General features: G+C 45.4%; 1 protein-coding gene across 3 annotated transcripts; it reads right to left on the bottom strand.

The window, feature by feature from the left end:
• Positions 1-1,496: 1,496 nt before the first annotated feature.
• Positions 1,497-20,914, bottom strand: IVNS1ABP (influenza virus NS1A binding protein). Of its 3 annotated transcripts, none has more exons than XM_062211510.1 (15): positions 20,779-20,914; positions 14,983-15,199; positions 13,255-13,383; positions 12,885-13,054; positions 12,683-12,758; positions 11,454-11,627; positions 11,018-11,143; positions 9,553-9,660; positions 5,449-5,578; positions 4,993-5,217; positions 4,441-4,562; positions 4,219-4,345; positions 4,004-4,135; positions 3,719-3,892; positions 1,497-2,818 (listed from the first exon to the last, which is right to left on the bottom strand). In XM_062211510.1, exons 3-15 carry the CDS (start codon positions 13,363-13,365, stop codon positions 2,565-2,567), a joined length of 1,929 nt encoding a protein of 642 aa, XP_062067494.1. In that variant the 5' UTR covers positions 13,366-13,383; positions 14,983-15,199; positions 20,779-20,914; the 3' UTR covers positions 1,497-2,564. The 3 variants fall into 3 exon arrangements, with proteins under 3 accessions (XP_062067494.1, XP_062067493.1, XP_062067495.1); XM_062211509.1 differs by lacking the exon at positions 20,779-20,914 and adding an exon at positions 19,736-19,844; XM_062211511.1 differs by lacking the exon at positions 20,779-20,914 and adding an exon at positions 19,147-19,165.
• Positions 20,915-21,522: the final 608 nt, after the last annotated feature.

Consider the following 21,522-nt stretch of genomic DNA (forward strand, 5'->3'; position numbering starts at 1 on the left):
GATGTTTTTCTTAAAATAAGCAAAGGTCAAGCATGCAAGGGTACTTTCAAAATGGAGAGGGACAGGCATTCATAGCATCAACAGATGCCTGCTTCCCCTTAGTTTGATGCCCAACTCCATCTCCTGACTCATTTCCAGGCCCCCAGCCCTGGCATTATAGGAATTTTAGAAGTGAACAGATAGGGGCCAACACTGTGGCGTAGTGGTTTAATGCCCTTGCCTGAAGCACCAGCATCCCATATGGGTGCCAGTTCTAGTCCTAGCTGTTCTGCTTCCGATCCAGCTCTCTGCTATGGCTGGGGATAGCAGTAGAAGATGGACCAAGTCTTTGGGCCCCTGCACTGGTGTGGGAACCTGGAAGAAGCTCCTGGCTTCTGATGGGCACAGCTTCAGCTGTTGCAGCCATCTGGGGAGTGAACCAGTGGATGGAAGACCTCTCTGTCTCTCTCTCTGTAGCTCTGTCAAATAAATAAATCCTTAAAAAACAAACAAACAAAAAAAAGTGAACAGATAGGTACAGGAACTCTTTTTCCCAAAAAGTAAAGAAATGGAATAGATTTTCTTAAAAAATAGATGCAAGAAAATCTTAATCTCTGCAGTTTTCATGATACACATCTCCAAGACTGATCATCGTGTGCGTGACCTCAAAGATTCCTGAATGAAAGCTTTCCCATTTTCCCCAACCTTTTTGAGGTATCCTCATACCTCGGAAGCCAAAAATGAGAACACTACCAAGCCAAATAAAAGTCATGCCTACGTATTACCAATTAATTAGAAGCAGACATTTTATACTGCAGTATAGAAGTAGTTTGTTTTAAACACAAGTGCTATCAAGTTCTGGTACAAATATTACTTCTAAACTATCCCAACATTAATAATGGTTTAAAAGTTTTATGAGGCCACGCCCTTTCCGCCTCCCAACAGGCACCTTTAGCCATGCCTGAGGGTGACGGGTGTGTGACGACACCACTTTCCTCCTGCATGGACACTCGTGTTGGTGGAGACTGGCTTCCTAACAATGCCATCTCTCAGCCACATCAGTGGTCTGGCATCAGTGGCAACACAGATATCCTGTGGAACACTTCAGCAAGTCAGGAAATGAGAAGCGACTTCGAGGATTTTAGTGCTGAGATCCTCAACTAACCTTTATTTTCTTGTGCTGAATTGAACACGTACAGATCATATAAAAGGTCCTATTAGTCTTGGTTCAGAGTCAAGAGGGACAGATGCTCAGGCACTACACAGTAAACTGACTTCCCTGTCTGGTTGTTCTTTGAGAGAGAGGCTAAGTCCCAATGGAACATTAGGCGAGGGGAACAGGTTAGCCAGTGTCAGCTCATCCCCCTGGCTCAGGAGGTGCCTGTGTGCTTCACCCCTCGCAGCACCCAGGTGAGCACTTCTCCAATGCATTACAAGCTCAGTGTTATTGGAAACGCTGTGCAATAGCTTTCTTAGTTAATGAGTACACAAACAATATTTGGACATTACTCCCATGGTGCATTTCTTGCAAGAAACCTTTAATGTGTTTGCATCAGCAGCAAGCATGAAGGACGCCGTCACTGCGGTGCCCTGAAGTAGGTGCATAGCACCCGCACAAGACACCAAGGCACCCCACCCAGATTATCCCACAGTTCTGATAAGTAAAGGCTCCATTCACACACTCAGGACAGCTTTAGTAACTTGTCACAACTGAGAGCTACCATTCAGGATTGTATTGCCAATGACAAATGAAGAAAGCGGGAATTATCAGAAGACAAAGTACTCACTGTTCTTAACTACCAAGTATTAAATGTATTGCTATATAAAATATACTCTCAATAAGCAGTAATTCAAACCAGTGTTTCACCCATGAACCTCACAGCTATGCACTGGTTAGCAATTCCATTCAAATACCCCAGCACTGCATTCTCAAAAAAGAAAAAAAAAAAGACTGCCGAGGCAAAGCCTGTATTTTGGGTATTTAAAAGAAAAGCCTCAGTCTGCATGCTTGGTGAGTTCGATTTGCCACTTTGTACTTCAACAGGTAAAGCACTCTGCCGAGAATATGAAAAGCTACAAAAAGGCGACAATAAAGGATTAAAGATTTGATACGCATGTCAACTTTCCTTTAATAAGAACAAAAATATTTACTGTCATCTAGTTAAATAAGAATTTGTTAGAGTGTTCCAGTTATTGGAAAAGGGCCCTTAAAAAAAACAAAAAAAATCTGCTTACATCTTTAAACCCTACCCCGCTGTCCCATAATACAGAGCTTATGAGTCAAAGTGCGCAAGCCGGCAAAACCAACGTGGAGAGGGGACTTGAAAAGATGTGCCCAATCAATTCTCAATTTATTCTTTTACAGTATCAACTTCCAATAAGTAAAACAACCAAGGAAATCTTAAAAATACACGAAACAGATCTTCCTCTCTGCACTCCTTTCCAAATGAAAAGTTAAAGTATGCAATATGCAAAAGCTCTGTGTTGCCTTTAGCAACGTCCAATCCCACCCACCCTCCTTATTCACAAATGTGCCTCTACTGAACACAATTACATCACTAAGCCTGTTAGTTTCAGAGGGTTTGTTAGAACTGGAAGATCTTTGTGTAGGGGCTCCACTCATTTGCCTCAAGATTGTAGACTTCCACCGTATTCAGAAACTCATTGCCATCAAACCCTCCCACTGCATAAATGGTGTTTCCCACAGTTGCGATCCCAGCGTTGCTCCTTGGTGAAGTCATGTTTCCCGTCATCTTCCACTCGTTTCTGGCCGGATCATACATCTCCACACAGCTGATGGCATGAGAACCATCAAAGCCACCACCGACAAACAGTTTTCCTAGAAAAGAAACAAGATGGTCAGTTTAGAGGTCTACGCAACAAGCAGTAACCCTCTTGGTCTGTCTTGCTTTAAAAAAAAAAAAAAGTGTCCTTATTAAATGTCTACTATTGTGGCAAGCACATTAGAAGCTGGGTACATGAACAAAACCAATAAAAATTCCCACTCAGAACATAGGAAAACTTAAGTGGGAGTGGGGTGCAGCAGCAACACTCCTACCGCAGTTCCCTACTCTGTAGGAACAAGATGCAGAATTGGCAATTTGCCTAACAACGCAACTACTGTGACAAGTTCTGTTTTCTGCACTGGAATTTTCTATCAGACTAGTGGACGAAACGCAGACTCAAAGGAAGTTACAGGAAAGCAGGGCCCAGATAACTGAAGAACTTCTCAGGTTTCCCAACAGAATAAAGATTTAAGGCTCCCGACCAGTGTGCTGCTTGCTACTGGGTCTACACACTGAAGCTTTCACCAGCTAACTATTGCCCCAAAAGCAATGCTATTTGCATTAGGAATTAATAAAAATGTTTAGTGCTTTGGAAGACTTATAGTTAAGGAATGGAGTAGATAATTGGAAAAGACTAAGAATTTCCATTTACTTTGTTTTGCAAATAAAATTCTTATGTTCCAGCTTTGAAGAAAGGGAAACTCAAAACCCAAGATGATGCGTTGTGGATATGGTTTATGGAAGACAGTGACTTCGGACTTGATTAAGCTCGGTGAATATTTTCACGGATCACTACTATGAGTCTCTGATTAGAAAAGACAATTTCTAAGATCAATGCCCACTGCCCCCAGATGGCTGCTCCTGAATTCTCATTTAAACCGGTGTAGGCTTACTGTCACCCAGCAGACTCTTGCCACTACCTGGCTCTTCACCTCTCCAAATCCCCAACTCACCCTCAAGAACAGCTACTCCAGCTCCCCGCCTCGCCACATTCATGGGTGCAATTAAAGTCCAGGTGTTATTTTCAGGATTGTAACGTTCTACTGTGTTCAGACAATTCCAAGACTCTGCACCTCCGATTATATACAAATAACCTCCAAGCTCACAGACTGCAGACTGGTGTCTACCTATAAAATCAAGTCAAACTTATATTGTTATTACACCTCCCCAAAATGTTAAGTATTTACCACACCAATGGTTGATCCCCGGGTCTACCCCGCCCCAAAGAAAAAACTTACGAATGTTAAGAGGAGCACAGCTTGTCCACAACTTTGTTACAGGGTCAAAGACATCACAATTTTTCAGTCCTTTTTGGCCATATGGATCAGAGCCACCAACGATATATAATTTTCCATTGAGAGCACACACTCCTATGTAAACAAAATGTGACCATATGGTTAATCCAACTGTCCTCTTTACATGCTGGCTGTCTTCGTAAGGAAAGTATCATTACCTGCATTGCAACGGTTAGTTCTTAATTCTGGAACAGGAGTCCAGTCATCTATGTTTGGGTCATACATCTCTCCACAACTTAGGTCATCAGAGTGGCCATTCGACCCACCCACCACGTAGAGCTGGCCCTGTGCCAAGGTGAGAGATGAGAATTTCCACCTTTCTCAGGTAGGCTATGAAAAGCAGCTAAATATGGGTTGCTTCTGCAATGCAATGTGCTTACCATGAGTACAGCCATCTGAAATCGGGCTCGTGGTGTTCTCATGGGAGCAAGGAAGGACCAACGATCTGTATGTGGATCATAGCATTCAACCGTCCGAAGACATTCCTCTCTGTTATAACCACCTAGAACCAGAATCGCAAAAAGGTGTCTAAGATCATAAACTGGACCAGGGTTTCCAGTCCAGAATGGCTTAGCATCTGCACTCCAAGAAAAAATGTATCAAAAAATCTGAAGGGCCCAGAGGTTGATGGTTTATCTACATGTAACAGTTGAAGAATAACAGTATCAGGGACTAAATCACTTAACATGGCTTGAGAATTGAGAGAAAAATGGTCCCACTTTTAATTGGCTGAAAACTAGAATCAGACACTGGCCTGCATCTTACGTAAGCTCAATACCCTTTAGAGGCTGGTCTCCCTATCTCTCTGGGATGCCACGGGAGAAGGCATCATCTGTCTTCCGGAGTTTGCATGCCACAAGCAAGGGGGATGCCCATTGACGGGCCTAGCCAGTTACTACTTCTGATGGACCACTAAACGGGTCTGTTCTTACCTGCAGCTATGAGTTTGCCATTCATCTCTGCTGTCCCCAGACCAGATCGTGCGTACTGCATAGGAGACATAGGCTTTTCTATTAGCTCATCTGGTTGCATCTCAAAACTTAAACTCTTAGTTAGTTTTGGAGTACTTGTTGGTGAGCTCTGTGGGCTGTTTCGCCCGTGAAGGAAAATAACACAGAATATACCATCCAGCACAGCCAGGCACAAGTAAGTGTTATCTGCAAGTATAAGAGTTCCATGTTTAAGATGCAATCATTACTAATTCTGGTTCCTGTAAGATCCCGAACTGGATTCCAGTCTTTAGTTCCTACACTGGAACAATCTATTGTTTTTCAAATTTCACTGCTTTTGAGTTTCTTTCCTCAAATAGTCCATTCCAAGTATTAACTGGACAGCACTCCTTAAAAATAGACACACTGAAGATAATCTGACAAGAGTCATTTACTTACTTGAAGTCTTTTCCGAAGCAACGATTTTCCACTCATGCTTAGGGCTTTGCGTGGCAGCACTGGGAGAAGACAGACATCCAGTGGAGCTGCCACTGATTTGCTTGTGGCCATTCTCACGTGGTGGCTTCTTCTGCAAAACCAAAAGGCAGCTACAGACACCTAGCCAGAGCTACAGCTGGTGCACCGCTGTACCTGAGCTATTCGACATCCCTGCACAAACGCCAAGCAACCACTACGCTTCACGGAAAGCAACACTTTCCAACTGACAGAAACCACGGGCCTACCTCCATGTCCACTTCAAAATGAAGGAACTACAGTGGCACAGCTGGCCTGGGCAGAAACTAAGCTCAGCCTGACGCTGCAGTTCAAGTACCAGAATCCTTCCATAAACGAGAAGTTGAGGGGAAGGGAAAAAAAATCACCTATATACTCCACCTAATTCACGTATTTTTTTTTAAAGTACAGAATCTTCCAACAGACATTAAAAATTCTAAATGGGAGAACATATTTAACTGTCTCCAAGAAACTGTTAGAATACTGTATATCCTTTACACAATGCCAACCAGTGAGCACAGGTTTTATAAAGGAGTGGCAATTCCAAGAAACATTTAAACTTTGTTATCTTTCAGGCTGCCTTAAAGATATTATGGAGTAGTTTTCTAAGATAAAATACAAACACAGTAACAAAAATAGTAATCAGAAATGAAACAATACTAATACTAAAAGAACCAAATATTCATAAAGCTGGAGTACACAGGAATGCTAAGAGGGAGAAATGGGGCAACACTGCCAATTCCCACGCCACTGTCAAGGAACCAGACACACGCCCTTGTTTCCTTCTGTGGCTTTCTTCCAATCATGTTAGCCCTGGCCACTTCTCACGGACATGACACGTGGAATGTGAAGAATCAGGACTGCTCAGAGGAACTGCCAGTGAACACCTTCAGTACCCGGCAGTCTGCTCATGCAGCTTACTCTGGTCCTCAAGGCCAGACCACACAAATTACTACGATTTGTAATGGAAATTCCTGTTGCCACTAGAAACAAAAAGCCACATAATAAGTAAAAGGTTTTGTTAGCAACTAGAAGCTGTTAGAAAAATACCCAGAACAGTGAAGTCCAGGTGGTTCAGCAAGCATGTCCTGAAAAGGGGACAGGTCACGCCCCTGGTGGTCACTGAGCTCCACTTAGACTTTCATCAGGCACTTTATTCACATCACCCCCCGGATCAGTGAGCGCGACAGTTTGTACCATCTTACAGACTAACACGTGTATGCACTTCCCAAGATAATTCAGATAAAACAAAACACTGGGAATTCTGAGGACAAAGCCCACTCGACACTGTGACAGGTTGCAAGTTAACAGAGCTAACCTTTTCTGCTATTAGGAATTACAAGGCGCAGGAGACCCCATTCCAATCTGTGGTACGGGGTCCAGACTAGCACTGTGGACAAGGCTTACGTTAAGAGTCACTGTATGGAGTCAGGGGTTGGATGCGGCAGTGAGACACCCATATCACACAGTGGTACGTGATGTTCAAGGCCTGGTTCTGCCTCCAGCTCCTGCTTCCTGCTAGTGCGTGCCTGGCCTCCCACACAGGAGACCTGGACACCGCCTGACCCAGCTCCAGCTGTTTCAGCATTTGGGAATGCCAAGGAATGGAAGCTCCCTTTCTCTGCCTTTCAGATTTAAAAGTAAAATAAATTTTCTCCTTTATGGACTGTAAACAAGAGGAAATGAATGTGAAAGCGGCTACAGCATTCAGCCATGGTAACAAAAATGCAGGTTAACTCTTTAATCCATTAAAGAATTATCATAGAGTTACCAGTTCCCTTCTTTCATTACACAGCCTCTCCGAGGTGGACCTGGGAGTTTACAATTTCGCCTTTTGCCCCCCTGCTTTAGGTAGCTTTATGACATCAGATTCTGACTGTCCTCCTACATCCTTAACAGCTTCGCTCAGCCTCCTTTTCCTATTCCTGAGGCCTAATGTCTCCGTAGCCTTTTACCTTCATGACCTCGAGTCACATGTCAGAATCCCGCTCATTCTTCCAACTCTCCCTTTTCGTTAATCTTCCTAAGCAATCACTAAGGTCAGCTTATCCTCTGTATGGAGGAGGAGTCCAAAATTCACAAAAAAGTGTCTATTATGGAAAATGATGCATGAATTTCAAAATTTTTATACCAAAATAAACTCCTTTTATAGTTTCATTTTCTATGTACTTTTTGAAGTATCCACCTACCAGTGTCTATAAAGAATTTATCTTGGCCTTCATGCCTTTAGATTAAGCCCTCTTTAATTTTTTTAAACCTGAACTACTGCCTGCAACAGTTTACGAACCAGTCTCCCAAGTTCTAATCTACCATGTGTGCCTGGTTATGAAAACAGGAATGGTCCAAGGCAGCAGTGTTGGAAGGTCAGACACAAATCAGCTGGGATCCCAATGTCCAGAGACTGCCACCTAATAGGTAACCATCTGTTTAAAATATGACCACTGGTGAATCCATAGGTCTCTTTCAACTATAAAAACAGTGATTGACTCCAACCCCTTACTGTTTTTCATTACTAGCTTTGAAACCCATCTGTTTGCATCACTCCGTCATCTAGACTTCAGTAAAAGCCCTCCATTGCCAAAGTCTCACTCAGATGGCATTTACCCACCTGCCCAGTCCCCAGCGTGCATTGCACGGCTCCCTCTATCTGCCACGTGAACTCCTGTAATCCCAAGACTGCTCCCCCTAGTGCCTGCTCGGAGACATTTCCACAGTGTGTCAGCTTCGCCTCTGCGGCCTTCTCCCCCTTAGGCTTCAGGTAGACAGGTCAGACAAGTCGGCACAGTTCTGCCCACTCTTACCAGGCCCAGCAAGCAGAAACTGCCTCTTCCCCACTCTGTGGCTCCATGCCAAGGACCACAGCCTGCCACTTACTGGGCCATCTTTGCTTGTTGAAAAAGGTACTCTACAAAATGTTAATTTTAAATGTTTACAGTAAGAGGGGAAATACCTAAATATTCAAGACACAAAGTTCTCAAACTAGTTCATCTTAGTTTTCAAAAGTGGACATAATCACTTACTATTGCCAATGGACTGAGCTAACATCTGCTCAGATGACCATCTATCCCGGTTACCACTGACTCTACCATTTACCCTCTCTGGTTTTGAGAGGACAACAATCCTTAATCTGGGTTGATTCAGACTACTTTACAGCTTCTTAGAAACAAGGCTGCACTAAAGACCACGTAAAAGTGACCATTTGTAGAGATTTTACAGACAAGCAAACCGATGGATTATGTCAACAAGTTAGGAGCAGTGATGGGGAGAGGGCAAAAGGCAGGCTTCCAGGATGCTCGAAATCTGTTTGACCTGGGCAGTCCTGCATGGGTCTTCACCGTGTGACACTTCAAATCTGTGTTCCTTCTGGAGGTTACTTGTCTGTAAGCTAGCTGCGATATCTGTTCTCTATCAATTATTGATCATGTACAAGTACGATTTCCCCAATAAAGACATGGGGGATAGTCAAAATGGCCTCTATAAAAGGCAGGGTAACTCAATCAACACATCGGTGCTTTTTGAAATTTATTTTGCTCAATCACTTTCAACTTTGTAACTTGTGATTAACCTCTCAAGTTTTTAACATTGTGCAGTCTTAACTATACCATTTCTAATTCAAGTTATGAGAATGCTAGGTAATTAAACATCCCCAAAAAACTTTTTTCAGAGAGCTGTCAACAATTTAAGCATCCCCCCATGCACCTTTAAATTGGGTCCATTAGCCACGTCTACTGCACACAACTATTTCTGGTAATGTAACCAATATAACAAGTAATTTTTACATTGTTTCATCTTATTGACCCTTCCTAGCTGTAAATTCTACTTTAGATAAAAAAAAAAAAAAAACCTAAATGGAGTTTCCTAATTTAATTTCTTCTCATATGGCAAAAATGCCAGGAAACCTAAAATATGCTGGTTTTCTCCCAAAAATGTTTCTGTACAGTTAGATCAATGAACTTCATCTAGTTTCCTTTATTAAAGGAAAATTTGTAAGCTATAGAATTCTCTAGTCAAACTTGAACCTGAGGTTACCTCAGACTGTGCAATGTGTACCTGCACAAACTGAATGTGGTCATCATCACTGCCAAACACCTCAGCCTGTCCATCTAGAAGGTTCCCATCAAGCAGCTTGTGATCAGCTGAGTAGTACAAGGTTTGAACCTGCAAAACAGCAACAGAACACCCATGTGGCAACTTCACCACGGCTACTCCACTGTACGCAGACCACACAAACGCCTCACGGTAACCTCCCGTGTGCTGCTTGTGCTCCTTGACATCTTACTCTGGCAGGATCCCGCAGTAAAGAAAAATGTATGTCATGGTGGTAAAAATTTAAAAAGCAAAAACAAAAATCCCAAATCATACACAAAATCCACTACTGGTTGAACTCCTTGGCTTGACTGGTTTCAAAGAAATCTTCAATTTTTCATAATTTCTACTCTCCAACATTAAGAAAACAGGTACTAGTACAACAACATATGCACTCAAAGAATACACACATTTACAGCAAAATACTGAATATAGTTTACACTTTTGAAGATAAATGGTCTGTTGTGCATACACATCTCTCTCCTGTAGACAATGTTAAGAAAAACTAAGAAAAAACAAATCCAAAAATTCAAGCAAGCTGTAGAGGAATCTCCCTTGGCAGATGCTAATACACGGCTAATGTATCTGATTTTCCAGTGGGAAATCATACAGGACTTACAAAGCATCTGTTAGCCTTTCCAGAACACAAGGACAACAATGTTTTCCTAGGCCTAACAGATCCAGCAAGTCTGTAGCTCTGAGAGGGTCATGTGGATAAAACTCATGGTTACTCCACTGTCCCACCTGTATATTTTTAATTCCCACCATTTCTCCATCAATTTTGTTTCTCTTATGTGTTTTTAAAAATAGCCCAAGTTAAGTGAGTGACTGTATGTGTGAACAACACCATTGAAAAAGACACAAAGCTTTAAAGATAAGAACCCTGTAAAGGAGTAAACACCATTAAATCATCATCGTTCTCTGCCCACAGCGGTTTTTCTTAGGAGAACTGGGGCAGGACTGCTGCTTCTTTACGTGTCAATACACTTGAGGTTTCTTCTGGTTTCTTCAGTCTTGGGTATCCTAGTTTTGTTAATAAACCTATGGGGAGATAAATCAATGGGGAGGAACAACCATTAGAAGCTTTTACCTACTTGTCAAATTAAAAGCAAAAACCTGTGAAGAAAAATTAAGAATCTACAGAAAATCTCAGTACCACCTCCCATTTCTAAAGCAAATTACATGCCACTTTAAAGAAAGTTAACAGCACATAATAAGCAAAGAAATAAAAAAAGAAAAGCAGAAGACCAAACTGAACGGTTCATTCAGCTCACCTGGACACCCCCCCTGTTTCTCAGCTTAGGGGTACCTATAGCAAAATTTAAATTCTTTAGGGTCATGGTTATAAAATAAAAGTTAAAGGGAATCCTTCAAGTTATAGCAAAATAATTTTTAAGAATTGTTGAATCCCATTTACTTTAAAACTAACCTCTTCCATCAGCTCTTCCAGACTGTCTCCATTCTCCCAGATGCTACGCTGCACCCAGTTGATTACCTTTGTATATAATTTGCCATTGCTGGGCAAGCAAACATTATCTTCCAGCATTACCTCCAACTAAAGTTGGGGAAAGAAATGACACACATATCAGTGTTGAAACTTCTGGTTCTCAGCTCTCAATTTCATAACAAACATGTCACAGATGCCCAACTGCATTCCATATTGCTTATTCTATCTAACCTATAACTAAACCAGGAGCCAGAATTTTAAAAAGCAAATAAACTAATAGACCAAAGCCCACTGCTCTAAGAATAACGATTTCAAAAAATTGTTTTCATAACCATTACTCATTTTCTTGAAGTGTGGACAAAGATCCTGTGCCTAGAACTACCTGGCATCATCTATTTCTAAACTTTTAACCCCTTACCTTTAGCCGTGGAAGTTTAAGAAACTCCTCCTCTTCTGAAATTTGTAACAAATGCTCCTGAATGTAAGCATCAACCTTATTCAACAAACGGGAGTCTCCCATACAACTGGCAAAATTTCGGTAGGAGATACAGCTGGTTATATCCATTCTAGACAGCAAATAATCACCACAAACCTTAGGGGAAAAATACACTAGTGTCAATCTTCACATACATGTCATTCAACAAGTTCTACTTGATGTCAATGTATAAACACTACAAAAGATATAAAGACGAATCAAAATCACTTTTGATACAACCAGTTTAACAGTAGGAATCACACAGCGGCAAACGATAAGCTTCAATCATCTGAGCTGTTTACGGTGAGGCGACCAACTGAAACTACAACAAGGTAAGGCTTCCCGAGAGGCGGTGCCACAACTGGGCTCTACAGCAGAGACGATGACTACGCTGGCACAGACAAGCAGTGGGGAAGATGCTGCAGGCAATTCAGTTTCGCTGCAGCAAAAGAAAACTGGGAAACAACTTCGAAGACACAACTACAGCAGGAAGGGCCTGGCACACGAACTCAGGTGCACATGCTGTAAATCAAGTTTTTTTTTTTTTGGCGGGGAAGCATCAGAGGAAGGACCAGAATACCCAACTTTTTCTTAAAGACCCAGACAGTAAGTATTTCAGGCTTGTGGGCCCCATATCGCCTGTCGCTACTCAAGTCTACTGTGGCTGGAAGGCAGCTGTGATCACATGTGAACAAACATGGGGCTGAGTTCCAATAAAACTTGATGAAACAAGCAGCTGGCCTCTGGCTTGCAGTTCACTGACCCTCAGCCTCAGACAACCCAATGTCCTTTTCTCTATTAACCACTAAGCACTTCTCACTGGCACCGAATTCTAGATGGAGTACAGCCACCACCAGGTACAGCGGAACAAAGAACTGAGACAGAAGAACAGATGAATATTGTAATAATGCTGTCAGAAACTGACTTAGCCATCCCAAAGACACTGTTAAAAAACCAAGACTTAGTCAAATTACCTTTCTGAGAGAAAGTGTGATCTTGCTCCATTACTACTACAGCCAAACAGAACAACGCACCTGGTTCTCTGGGGTGAAAGGGACACGTCCAAGTTCTTGAGACTAAAGAAACGTTTTATGATAACTTCTGCATTTAGGTCACACACAATCAGACTGTCTAGTTACAGTGACCCTTGTTTATGACTTCTGATACTCTACCTGCTTTACTCGATCCATTTTCAGCTTTTTTGCTGCAGAATAAACATCTTTTACTAATTCCTTATCAGCTTTCAACCTATTTAAAAAAAAAAAAAAAGTTCTTTATGATACCAAGGCCTTAAAGCACAGATACTTAAATCTGTGGAGAGACTTGAGATTCCCTAATGTTCCCCAATTACATGCTTTACTTCAGAGTACTTACTGAGCAGTGTAGGCATAGTTTAACAAGACTTCAACGGCTTCCGGGTTTAGATCATCAAATTTGACATGAGAAACTCCATGAGGATCACTGTCACTATTAAAGATTTCAAATAAATAGGGGCTGCAGCAAGCCAGCACTGCTCTGTGTGCTAACATCTCATGGCCACAGACCTAAAATTATGAAGAATTAAAATCAGAAGTATGTGGACCTACATGGCTTTAGCTAATTACACCAGATTCTCTTACGTTTCTAGGTATAGCATTCTGTTTAAAAGTCCTTTCATTAAATGCCTACAGGGAAAAAATAAGCAAACCCAAAAACTTAACAATAAAAGATCAATTCTATAAGTTTCCAATGAAGTTTAAAATACCTGAAGTCGAACATCACAGAACTGTCCACTTTTCCTCAGGGCATTCAATTTGGCAACAGAAGACTCGATAAAATTTTCATCTTCAAACATCAAATATCCATTGGGAATCATTTTTTCTTATAAATTTAGCTAAATGGCGAAAAGGGCAGAGTTATTTTACTTACAAATGGTGGTTTCTAAAAGTTTAAAGAGTAATATAGAATCTGTATTCTCAAATTTATCCTATAAATAGCATATAAAAATCTTATCATACAGAGGCTGGCACTGTGGTGTAGCAGGATAAGCTACCTACCACCTGCAGCTCACGCAGGCACTGGTTCATGTCCCAGTTGCTCCACATTCAATCCGGCTTCCCTGCCTAAAGAGCCTGAGAAAGTAGGAGAAGATGGCCCAAGGACTTGGGCCTCTGCACCCACATGGGAGACCTGAAGAAGCTCCTGGCTTTGGCCCAGCCTAGCCTTCGCTGTTGCGGCTATTTGGGGAGTGAACCAGTAGATGGAGGTTATCTCTCTCTAAATCTGCCTTTCAATAAATAAATCTTTAGAAAAAAATTTTTATTACATAAAAACTTGGCTGAAAACAATTCTGGTGAGTGACCAAGTCTTTGTACCCACAATGCACTGGTTATAATTTTTTTTTTAAAAGATTTATTTATTTATTTGAGAGGTAGGGTTACAGTGAGAGGGAGAGAGAGAGAGAGGTCTTCCGTCCACTGAATCTCTCCCCAAATGGCTGCATCGGCTGGAGCTGGGCCGATCCAAAGCCAGGAGCTTCTTTGTGGAGCCAGGTCTTCCACACGGGTGCAGGGACCCAAGCACTTGGCCCAGGCCACAGCAGAGAGCTGGATTGGAAGAGGAGCAACCAGGACAAGAAGCAGCGCCCATGAGATGCTGGCCCCAGAGGCGGAGGATCTACTGTTCCACAGCGTTGGCCCCTGGTCATAAATCTTTTCAAGGATTCATGCAACAGTGGTTTATCTCAAGAATTCAGGACAGGCCTCTATGCCTGTTAGCATGCTTATTATGAACAGAAGGAAATGAAACTCTGCCCTGGCTCAAGCCTTTGTAACGAGCAGCCTCGAAAGGCTGGAAGGACGTGCAGTAACCATCACATCATACAGATTTCCTTGGATTTGGGCTGTTGTATTCCCTTACACACACATGAGGAAAACTCCTATAGACCCCAAAACTACCTCTTTTCAGTTCCCTTGAAGAATCCTCAATGTGACTCTATCCTTCAAATTTATACATAATGAAGATTTAGATGTGGGAAATTCTCAAACTTCTTCCTCCCTTAACTAGAAACACACTTGGAAGTCTGAAAAGTCCTGTCACTATTGCCAAATGACTTTTTTTTTTTTGAGTATGTTTTGAAATCTGAGGTAAATATGAATTTACAGCTTTCCTTTAGTGAGCTTCCTATATTACAAATCATTTTATTAAGATTACATAACAGACACTTAAGTTTGAGAAAATTTCACATTTAACCTTTACCTGTAAACAAATGACTACATAAAATGTATCCATAAAAAGCACTGATAGGAGATTTCAGTTTGCAGTAACTGAATTAAAGTCAACATAGGTCATAGACAAGGTAAACAGAAGTATTTCTCATATTCATATTCAAACGAGTACTGACTTGTCTGCCCTTTAAAAAATCATGAGAGGCTATTATTGTACCCAGCACAATCTTCAGAGAAATGTCTTCCCGGGCACTGCGTTTACTTGCCTGCTCCAGTGGTGAGAACCGTATTTCTGCAAACAATCCAAGAACAAAGGCGTGTCGATGCCCAGCACTGTGTCAGGTGAAGACAGGTGGCTGAAGTGACGGCAGATGTGTCTTAAGCTCTAATGGTGACTCCAAAACTATCAGGCTTGGAAATGATGTAATCAGTCCTTAAAAGCTATAGACACGAATTTCTTCTGTGAGAATGATGCATCATAATCTAAAACAATGACAGATCTAAGTCAGATATTCAGAACGAGAAGACCAAATCTACATACAACATACATAAGAATTCCCGATCTTCAAGAGATTTTTGATTTAAACACTAAAATATTCACACTGCATTCAAAAGCCAACAAATCTAATTACACATAAACACTTTTTACTTGCCTTGCAACTAATCTGATGATCTTAAAAAAAATAAAAATACTTCCCCAGAGGGAAGGAACGAATGATTTATTGCTAAGTAGTATATACAAGCATAAGAATTAGAGAAAAACATAAATACTGTTAAGTCTAACATTCTTTACTGTTCAATTTCTTCTTTAGAATTCAACCAACAGGCACACCTGAGACCTGCTCTTAGGAGTCAGTAAACCACTTTTAGGCACGGTTCCCAAATGGGAATACACTGTTCCTCGGAACACATTCTGCACTTTCTGCTTCTGTACCTTTGTTCAATTACCCTCTACTTGCAACTCCCTTAACCCAACCTCTGCCAGACGGAATCTTACCACCACAGAGCCTCAGCCAAATCCCCACAGTTGGGTACTTTCTCCCCATCCTCCACATACAGGACCTTCTACGAAAGGTATCTGGCATCCTTCAGCTTGTCTGCTCTGTACTTCAATGTATCTGCTCATCTTCAAGGCCCCAGGAAGACTCTGCTCACCTTTCACATCCCCCCTCTTCCCCGCCACAGCCAGCCTATACATCTACAAACAAAAAGGAAAACACAGTGCCCCTACTCTGCATCATCAGTTTTCTTAAAGAGAAATAAAACACCAGTCAGGGTCAGCAAGCCTCCTACCCAACTGCTGCTCTCCGTATTTTCCCCTGTCAGTTACTCCAGTAGAATTCAGATGGGAGTTATTTTTTTAATTATCTGAACTGCTACTACAACACAGTCTAACTCAGGAAACTAGAACTAAATAAAAAATCACTTGAAATAATGTCCACAATTTAAAAAATGGACATCTTAAAAAATTACCTGGATTTGCTTTATACAATCAAATTCACTATTTTAATAATTATGTCAAAGTGAATAATTACCCTGACTCTACTGAGGCCAATCCAGCTTTAATTCAACAACCCTGCTGTGCTAAGTACAACCCGTGTGCTGTCAGTGAGTGCAGGGTCCCCACGTCCCAACTAGTGTTTCCATAATTTCCATTTTAAGGAAACCTGAGTAATCCAGCTCAGGTTGGGAGTGCTGTTAACATTCACTCCTGCATCGAAACCTTACCATATCATCATGCGATACTGATTTCCTCTGTTCTACATGTTTATTCAGGTTGGCTAATTCAGCTTGCTTTAAGAAACAATGTTTTCCCAGATTCACATAATACCATGCATACAGAGAACACACTATGTTTAAAAAAAAAAGCCTCCCAACATTTTCAGCCAACAGTTGGCTCAAACTAAGGAAATCTTTTATCTGTGGTGTATACTTGGGGGGGGGGGGGCACGGGGGCAACTCACAGGCTTGGCTGGAAGCTCCTTTCCAGTTTGCTAAGATGCATTCAAAACAAGCTGGATGGCAGGGAAACCTCAAATTATGCAGATATGATTAAAATACATCCTTTGAAAAGCGAATAAAATCCTGCAATATGTAAATTTAAATAGTCCAAACACTGACTAGCTTTATTCATAAACTTGTCTTGATCTAAACAAAAAAAAGGCATTGGACATGTTTGATGAGTTGAATGCCCCACCTTAAACTTGGGGGGAAAATAGAAGGCTAAAAATACTACAGTCCTTTGGGGAACTTTGAAGCAACTCTTGGCATACAAATTGTACAACACTGCTAGGAGTTTTGCAATAGAATGAGTCCTACATGGAGCACTTGCTTTTTAGTGCATCAAGTTCTTAGCATGAACCCCATCTCTTTATTATCTATGGTTAGAGGATGGCCCTAGCTAGCCCAAATTCAGATCACATTTAAGCTAATGTGATCTTGTTTTTAAAAGACCACACTGACTTTCATGTTTAAAGTAGGCTTGAGTAAATCAAGAGCCGTAAACTACCCCCTCAAATTCACAACTCCTACTTGGTCCATGAAACCCAAACACAATAACTTAAGGAACAACAACAATAAGAACAACAAAAAGGAATAATTTTTTCCTTTGCAAGGCCAAATCAAAAGCCCAAACATCCAGCAGTCACATTAAGGGTTTAAAACTTAGAATTTGGGGCCAGTGTTGTGGCATAACAAGTTACACCACTACCTGCAATGCCAACATCCCATATGGAAGCCAGTTCCAGTTCTAGTTCTGGCCGCTGCACTTTCAATTCAGCTCCATGCTAAACTGCCTGGGAAGGCAGAAGACAATGGCCCAAGTGCTTGGGCTCCTGCACCCATGTGGGAGACCTGGATGAAGCTCTTCCTGGCTTCAGTCTGGCCCAGCCCTGCTGGTTGTGGTCCTTTGGGAAGTAAACCAGTGGATGGAAGATTGATCTCGATCTCAATCTCTCTCCCTTTCCTTCTCTTGGTGACTATGCCTTTCAAGTAAATAAATCTTAAAAAAAAAGAAAAAGACAAGAAAAAAAACTCGGAATTTTACTTGGTGTTTAAAATACACTTTTAACTGATCCACTTAAAAAACAGAACTAGGGTCAAACACAACATATTCTGATTAAGAAAATGTATTTCACTTCCTTAGTATGGCCAGTCCAAGAAAGGGAGGAGATTCACAAATGAGTAATTACACTGCTTTAGTAACACCCATAGGTTCATAAGTTACCACAGCCCGCAAAGATTACCTTCACTAAATACAATTCAATAGGTCTTCAAGTTGTGAAAAGGACAGGCACAGTATGGCCTCTCCAAAATTCTCTGGCTTCAGCAAGAGCCAGATAAAACCTTATCACCAAACTTCTAATGCATCCTCAAAACCCCAAGGCAAGTGAACAGATATTTCAGCTTAAAGGCAATCATTTAAGAGCAGTAAACAACACAAAAAGCAACAGGGCTTTTCAAAACCAGTCCCAACATCACTTCTAAAGCCACTAGCACCATAATCCACACCAAAACTCACTCACTGGCTCCACGCCTTTAATCTCATAGTTCTGTAATTCTTCCATTACAGCACTAACACTGTGGAACCAAACACAGCAGCACAAACTGGAAAGGAATGCTCCCAACACAATGCAGTTAATTCCCCAGCCTTGAACACTTTATTTACCAGCCAGGACAGATAAACTAAGCAGCGAAAAAAGCTGGGACAAAAGAGGGGAAAGTGGTATGACAGCACACAAATTTCAGAAACTGCAGCTCTCTGGTTTCAAGAGTGTAGTCTTGCAAACTGTGGGAGGGGAAGTAAGAGACCAATTCTAAGGTTTACACAATGCCAAGCACCCAGAGCAGATGAAGAACGGTAACAAGGAAGCACAGGGCACGCTAGAGACACAAACGTGGGGGCCAGCCGAGAAGAACAGGGAGAAGGGCAAACCATGGAAGATGGTGCACACTGGTGTTTGGCCCCTTACTAAGCCTGAGAGGACTTTCACCGACAGTAAGAATTTCAGGAAGCATCACAGAAAAGGAAGGAAAGCAAGAATTTAGTTTGGGACATTCTAACACGGAGGTAGCTGCTGCTCCTCGGGGTGCTATCGAAAATGGGCGAATGCTGACCCAGTGTAGGCCTAGAAGCATCTGCAAGGTGGCAACACGAGTTAACAAGTCCAGACACACATGCGCTTCCTGTGGCGCTAACAAAGCCCAGGAATCACAATCCCGTAGCCCCTCCGCCCACGCGCCGCGGCAGGTGCAGGACCTCCTAGCTGCGGGGTGTGGCGGTAGGGTCACACAGCCGGGGCACTTCACAGGGACGTCATCGCAGTCTCAAAGGCGAAAAGACTTCCCTACCAGGAAAATAATTAAAAACTTACCGGAAAAGCCACATCCACTTACCCCTTAAAACACCCAAGTAAAAAACAAAACCTCACCTTCCAACAGCAAGTCATTCGAGACACTAACTCAGAACCACGGCGGAAACCCAAACGCTCGGTCTTGGGGCGGGAGAGGGTTAGCACAGCAGACCCGCAGCTGCGAACAATGGCCACGGGCAGACCCGCACCTACCGGCTGCGCCCAGCGGTCCACGCGCGCTTACCCCCACTCCCACACTCCTGACGCGCCGCGGCGGCGGGTGCCCGCCCGGAGCTGTTCTCTCCCCGTCCAGCACCGGGGCGGAGTGGCCGCAGGACGACGCGGGCCTCGCCGCCGACCGAGGTCACCGCGCACGGCGCCCCCGCGGCCGGCGTCGCCGCCGCCATCCCCGGCCCACACGCTCGCCCGCCGCGCGCGGGCTGCGGGGCCGTCCTCGGACCCCGGGCCAGGCGGCGAACCCGCCGCGCGCGCGCGCCATTGGCGGGCCCCGCAGTCACTCAGCGCCGCCCCGCCCCGCGCGGGCCGCAGACGCGGGCAACGTGGAGCGGGAACAAAGGCCCGCGGCGCCGCCCACTCCGGCGGGCCCGGCGGCCTCGGGGGGCGCGCGGGGCCGGGCCCCCGCCGCCCGCGGGCGCCCGCGCGTTACCTGGCTCGCGTCTGAGGAGACGGGGAAACGCATCTCGGGGGCCGCGGCGGGCAGGGGGGCGGGCGGGAACCGGCGCCGCGGAGCTCCAGGCGGCGGAGGACGTCGCGGCCCGTCCGCGCGGGCAGGGGACGCGGCGCCGCCGGGGTCACGGGAGCCTCTCTCGCCGCAGCGCCGCGCCACGCAGCCCGCACGACCGACCTCCGCGCGCGGCCGCCGACACTGCCGCCGCCGCCGCGCCTCCGCGCACGTCACCACGTGCGCCGCGCCGCCGGCGCCCCCGGCCCGCTTCCGGCCCGCCCCCGGCGGCGAATCACAGGCGCGCGTCGGAAGGCCCCGCCCCGGCCCGCTTCCGGCCCGCCCCCGGCGGCGAATCACAGGCGCGCGTCGGGAGGCCCCGCCCCCGCCCTCGACCCCGCCCCCGCCCTCGGCCCCGCCCCGGCGGCTCGGCGGGCTCCGCGGCGCGCGGGGTGGCGGCGGGCGCCTCAGCCGGTCCGGTGCCCCCGGGTGCCTGGGCCTCGGGAGGCCCCCGCGCCGCGGGACTCAGCGGCCCGCGCCCCGACCGCGCGCGGCGGGACTGTGACGCTCCCGCGGGCCCCCGCGCCCTGCTCCGTGTTCCCGGACTTCCCGCGGATCCCCGCCTCAGGAAAGCCGGCCGCCAGGGAGCGTCCCCTTGAGGCGGGGGAGTCCTGCTCGCCACCCCCCAACATGGCCGAGTCCGGGCGGAGCGAGTGTGCCGGCTTGTGGTCTCCTGAGGAGAGGGTAGGCCGCGCTCGCACCTGCGCGCGCTCAGCCCGCTCTGGCCGGAAACGCGCCCGCGGCTGCTGCAGCCGAGGGGCCGCGCGGGCCGAAACTTGGAGACGGAGCCTGCGGGTCGTGTCAGCCTTTTGGAGCAGCAAGTTCGAAGCGTCTGGTCGCAGTGCTTAAAAATGAGAGCAGCGACGTCTTGAGTGCCTGCTTTGCGTGGGCCTTGGGAAATGAACCAGGCGTTGGGGCCGGTCTGCCATGTTGGCATCACTGTCCCCGACCCCGCCTCGCGCACCCACCTCCTGAACTCCGGGGCGCCGCTGTGTGCCGTGTTTCTCCTCACCGCCAGCAGTTCGCCAAGACTGCCTCACCAGGTCCCGCAGACCGTGGCTTACACGGCAGAAGCAGGTGGTCTGCAGCTCTGGCGGATGAGCGCTCAGTGCGGCGGGCCAGGCTGCCCACCTCTGCCCAGCCCCGGGAGGTTGCCGGGCTTGTGGTCTGAGCTCGGAGGAGACAGGGCCACGCCCCTGCCCAGCCCGGGATGGTGCCTGGCTTGTGGCCACGCGTCCAGTCTACACTGTGTCCTCCCCGTGTGCTTGCTTGTTGTGCAGACGTCCCCCTTTCCAAAGGACACCAGGCGGAGTGGATTGGACACCCGCTGTACCACAGTTGGACCTTGTCTTGGCTAAGCCTGCAGCTGCTCAGTTTGCTGACAAGATCAGACTTTGAGGTGCTGGGCTCTGGAAGTCCGCTTTGGTTCAAGTGCAGTCACCAACCACACTGGTTAGGATCACCCAGTATCCTTCCTAGAGACAGACAGAGGTCCCAGGACTAAAGGACAAGCAAAGGGGAGTGGCTTTCTGGGGAGCGCAGGGGAGAGGCCCTGCTGCTGTCTGGACCTGGAATGCTGCCAACCCTCCCACAGGCACAGCACACTCGCCCCCAACTCTCAGCGACCCCATCCTGCAGGCAGTAGTGTGCAGCCTCTAAAACTGCTAAGCAGCACCTCTGGGTGCTGGAGGTCGTGCTCGGACAAGCACCTG

Source organism: Lepus europaeus, chromosome 14 (assembly GCF_033115175.1).
Source record: "Lepus europaeus isolate LE1 chromosome 14, mLepTim1.pri, whole genome shotgun sequence".
In the NCBI taxonomy this organism is placed as follows: domain Eukaryota; kingdom Metazoa; phylum Chordata; class Mammalia; order Lagomorpha; family Leporidae; genus Lepus; species Lepus europaeus.

What these genes read in the sequence shown, in the direction of transcription:
- IVNS1ABP (XM_062211510.1), bottom strand. Translation starts at nt 13,365, where the DNA reads ATGATTCCCAATGGATATTTGATGTTTGAAGATGAAAATTTTATCGAG. An exon ending in AACTATGCCTACACTGCTCA is followed by an intron (nt 12,759 to 12,884) that starts GTAAGTACTCTG and finishes TTTTTTAAATAG; the next exon opens with GTTGAAAGCTGATAAGGAAT. An exon ending in CTGTGCTCCTCTTAACATTC is followed by an intron (nt 3,893 to 4,003) that starts GTAAGTTTTTTC and finishes TTGATTTTATAG; the next exon opens with GTAGACACCAGTCTGCAGTC.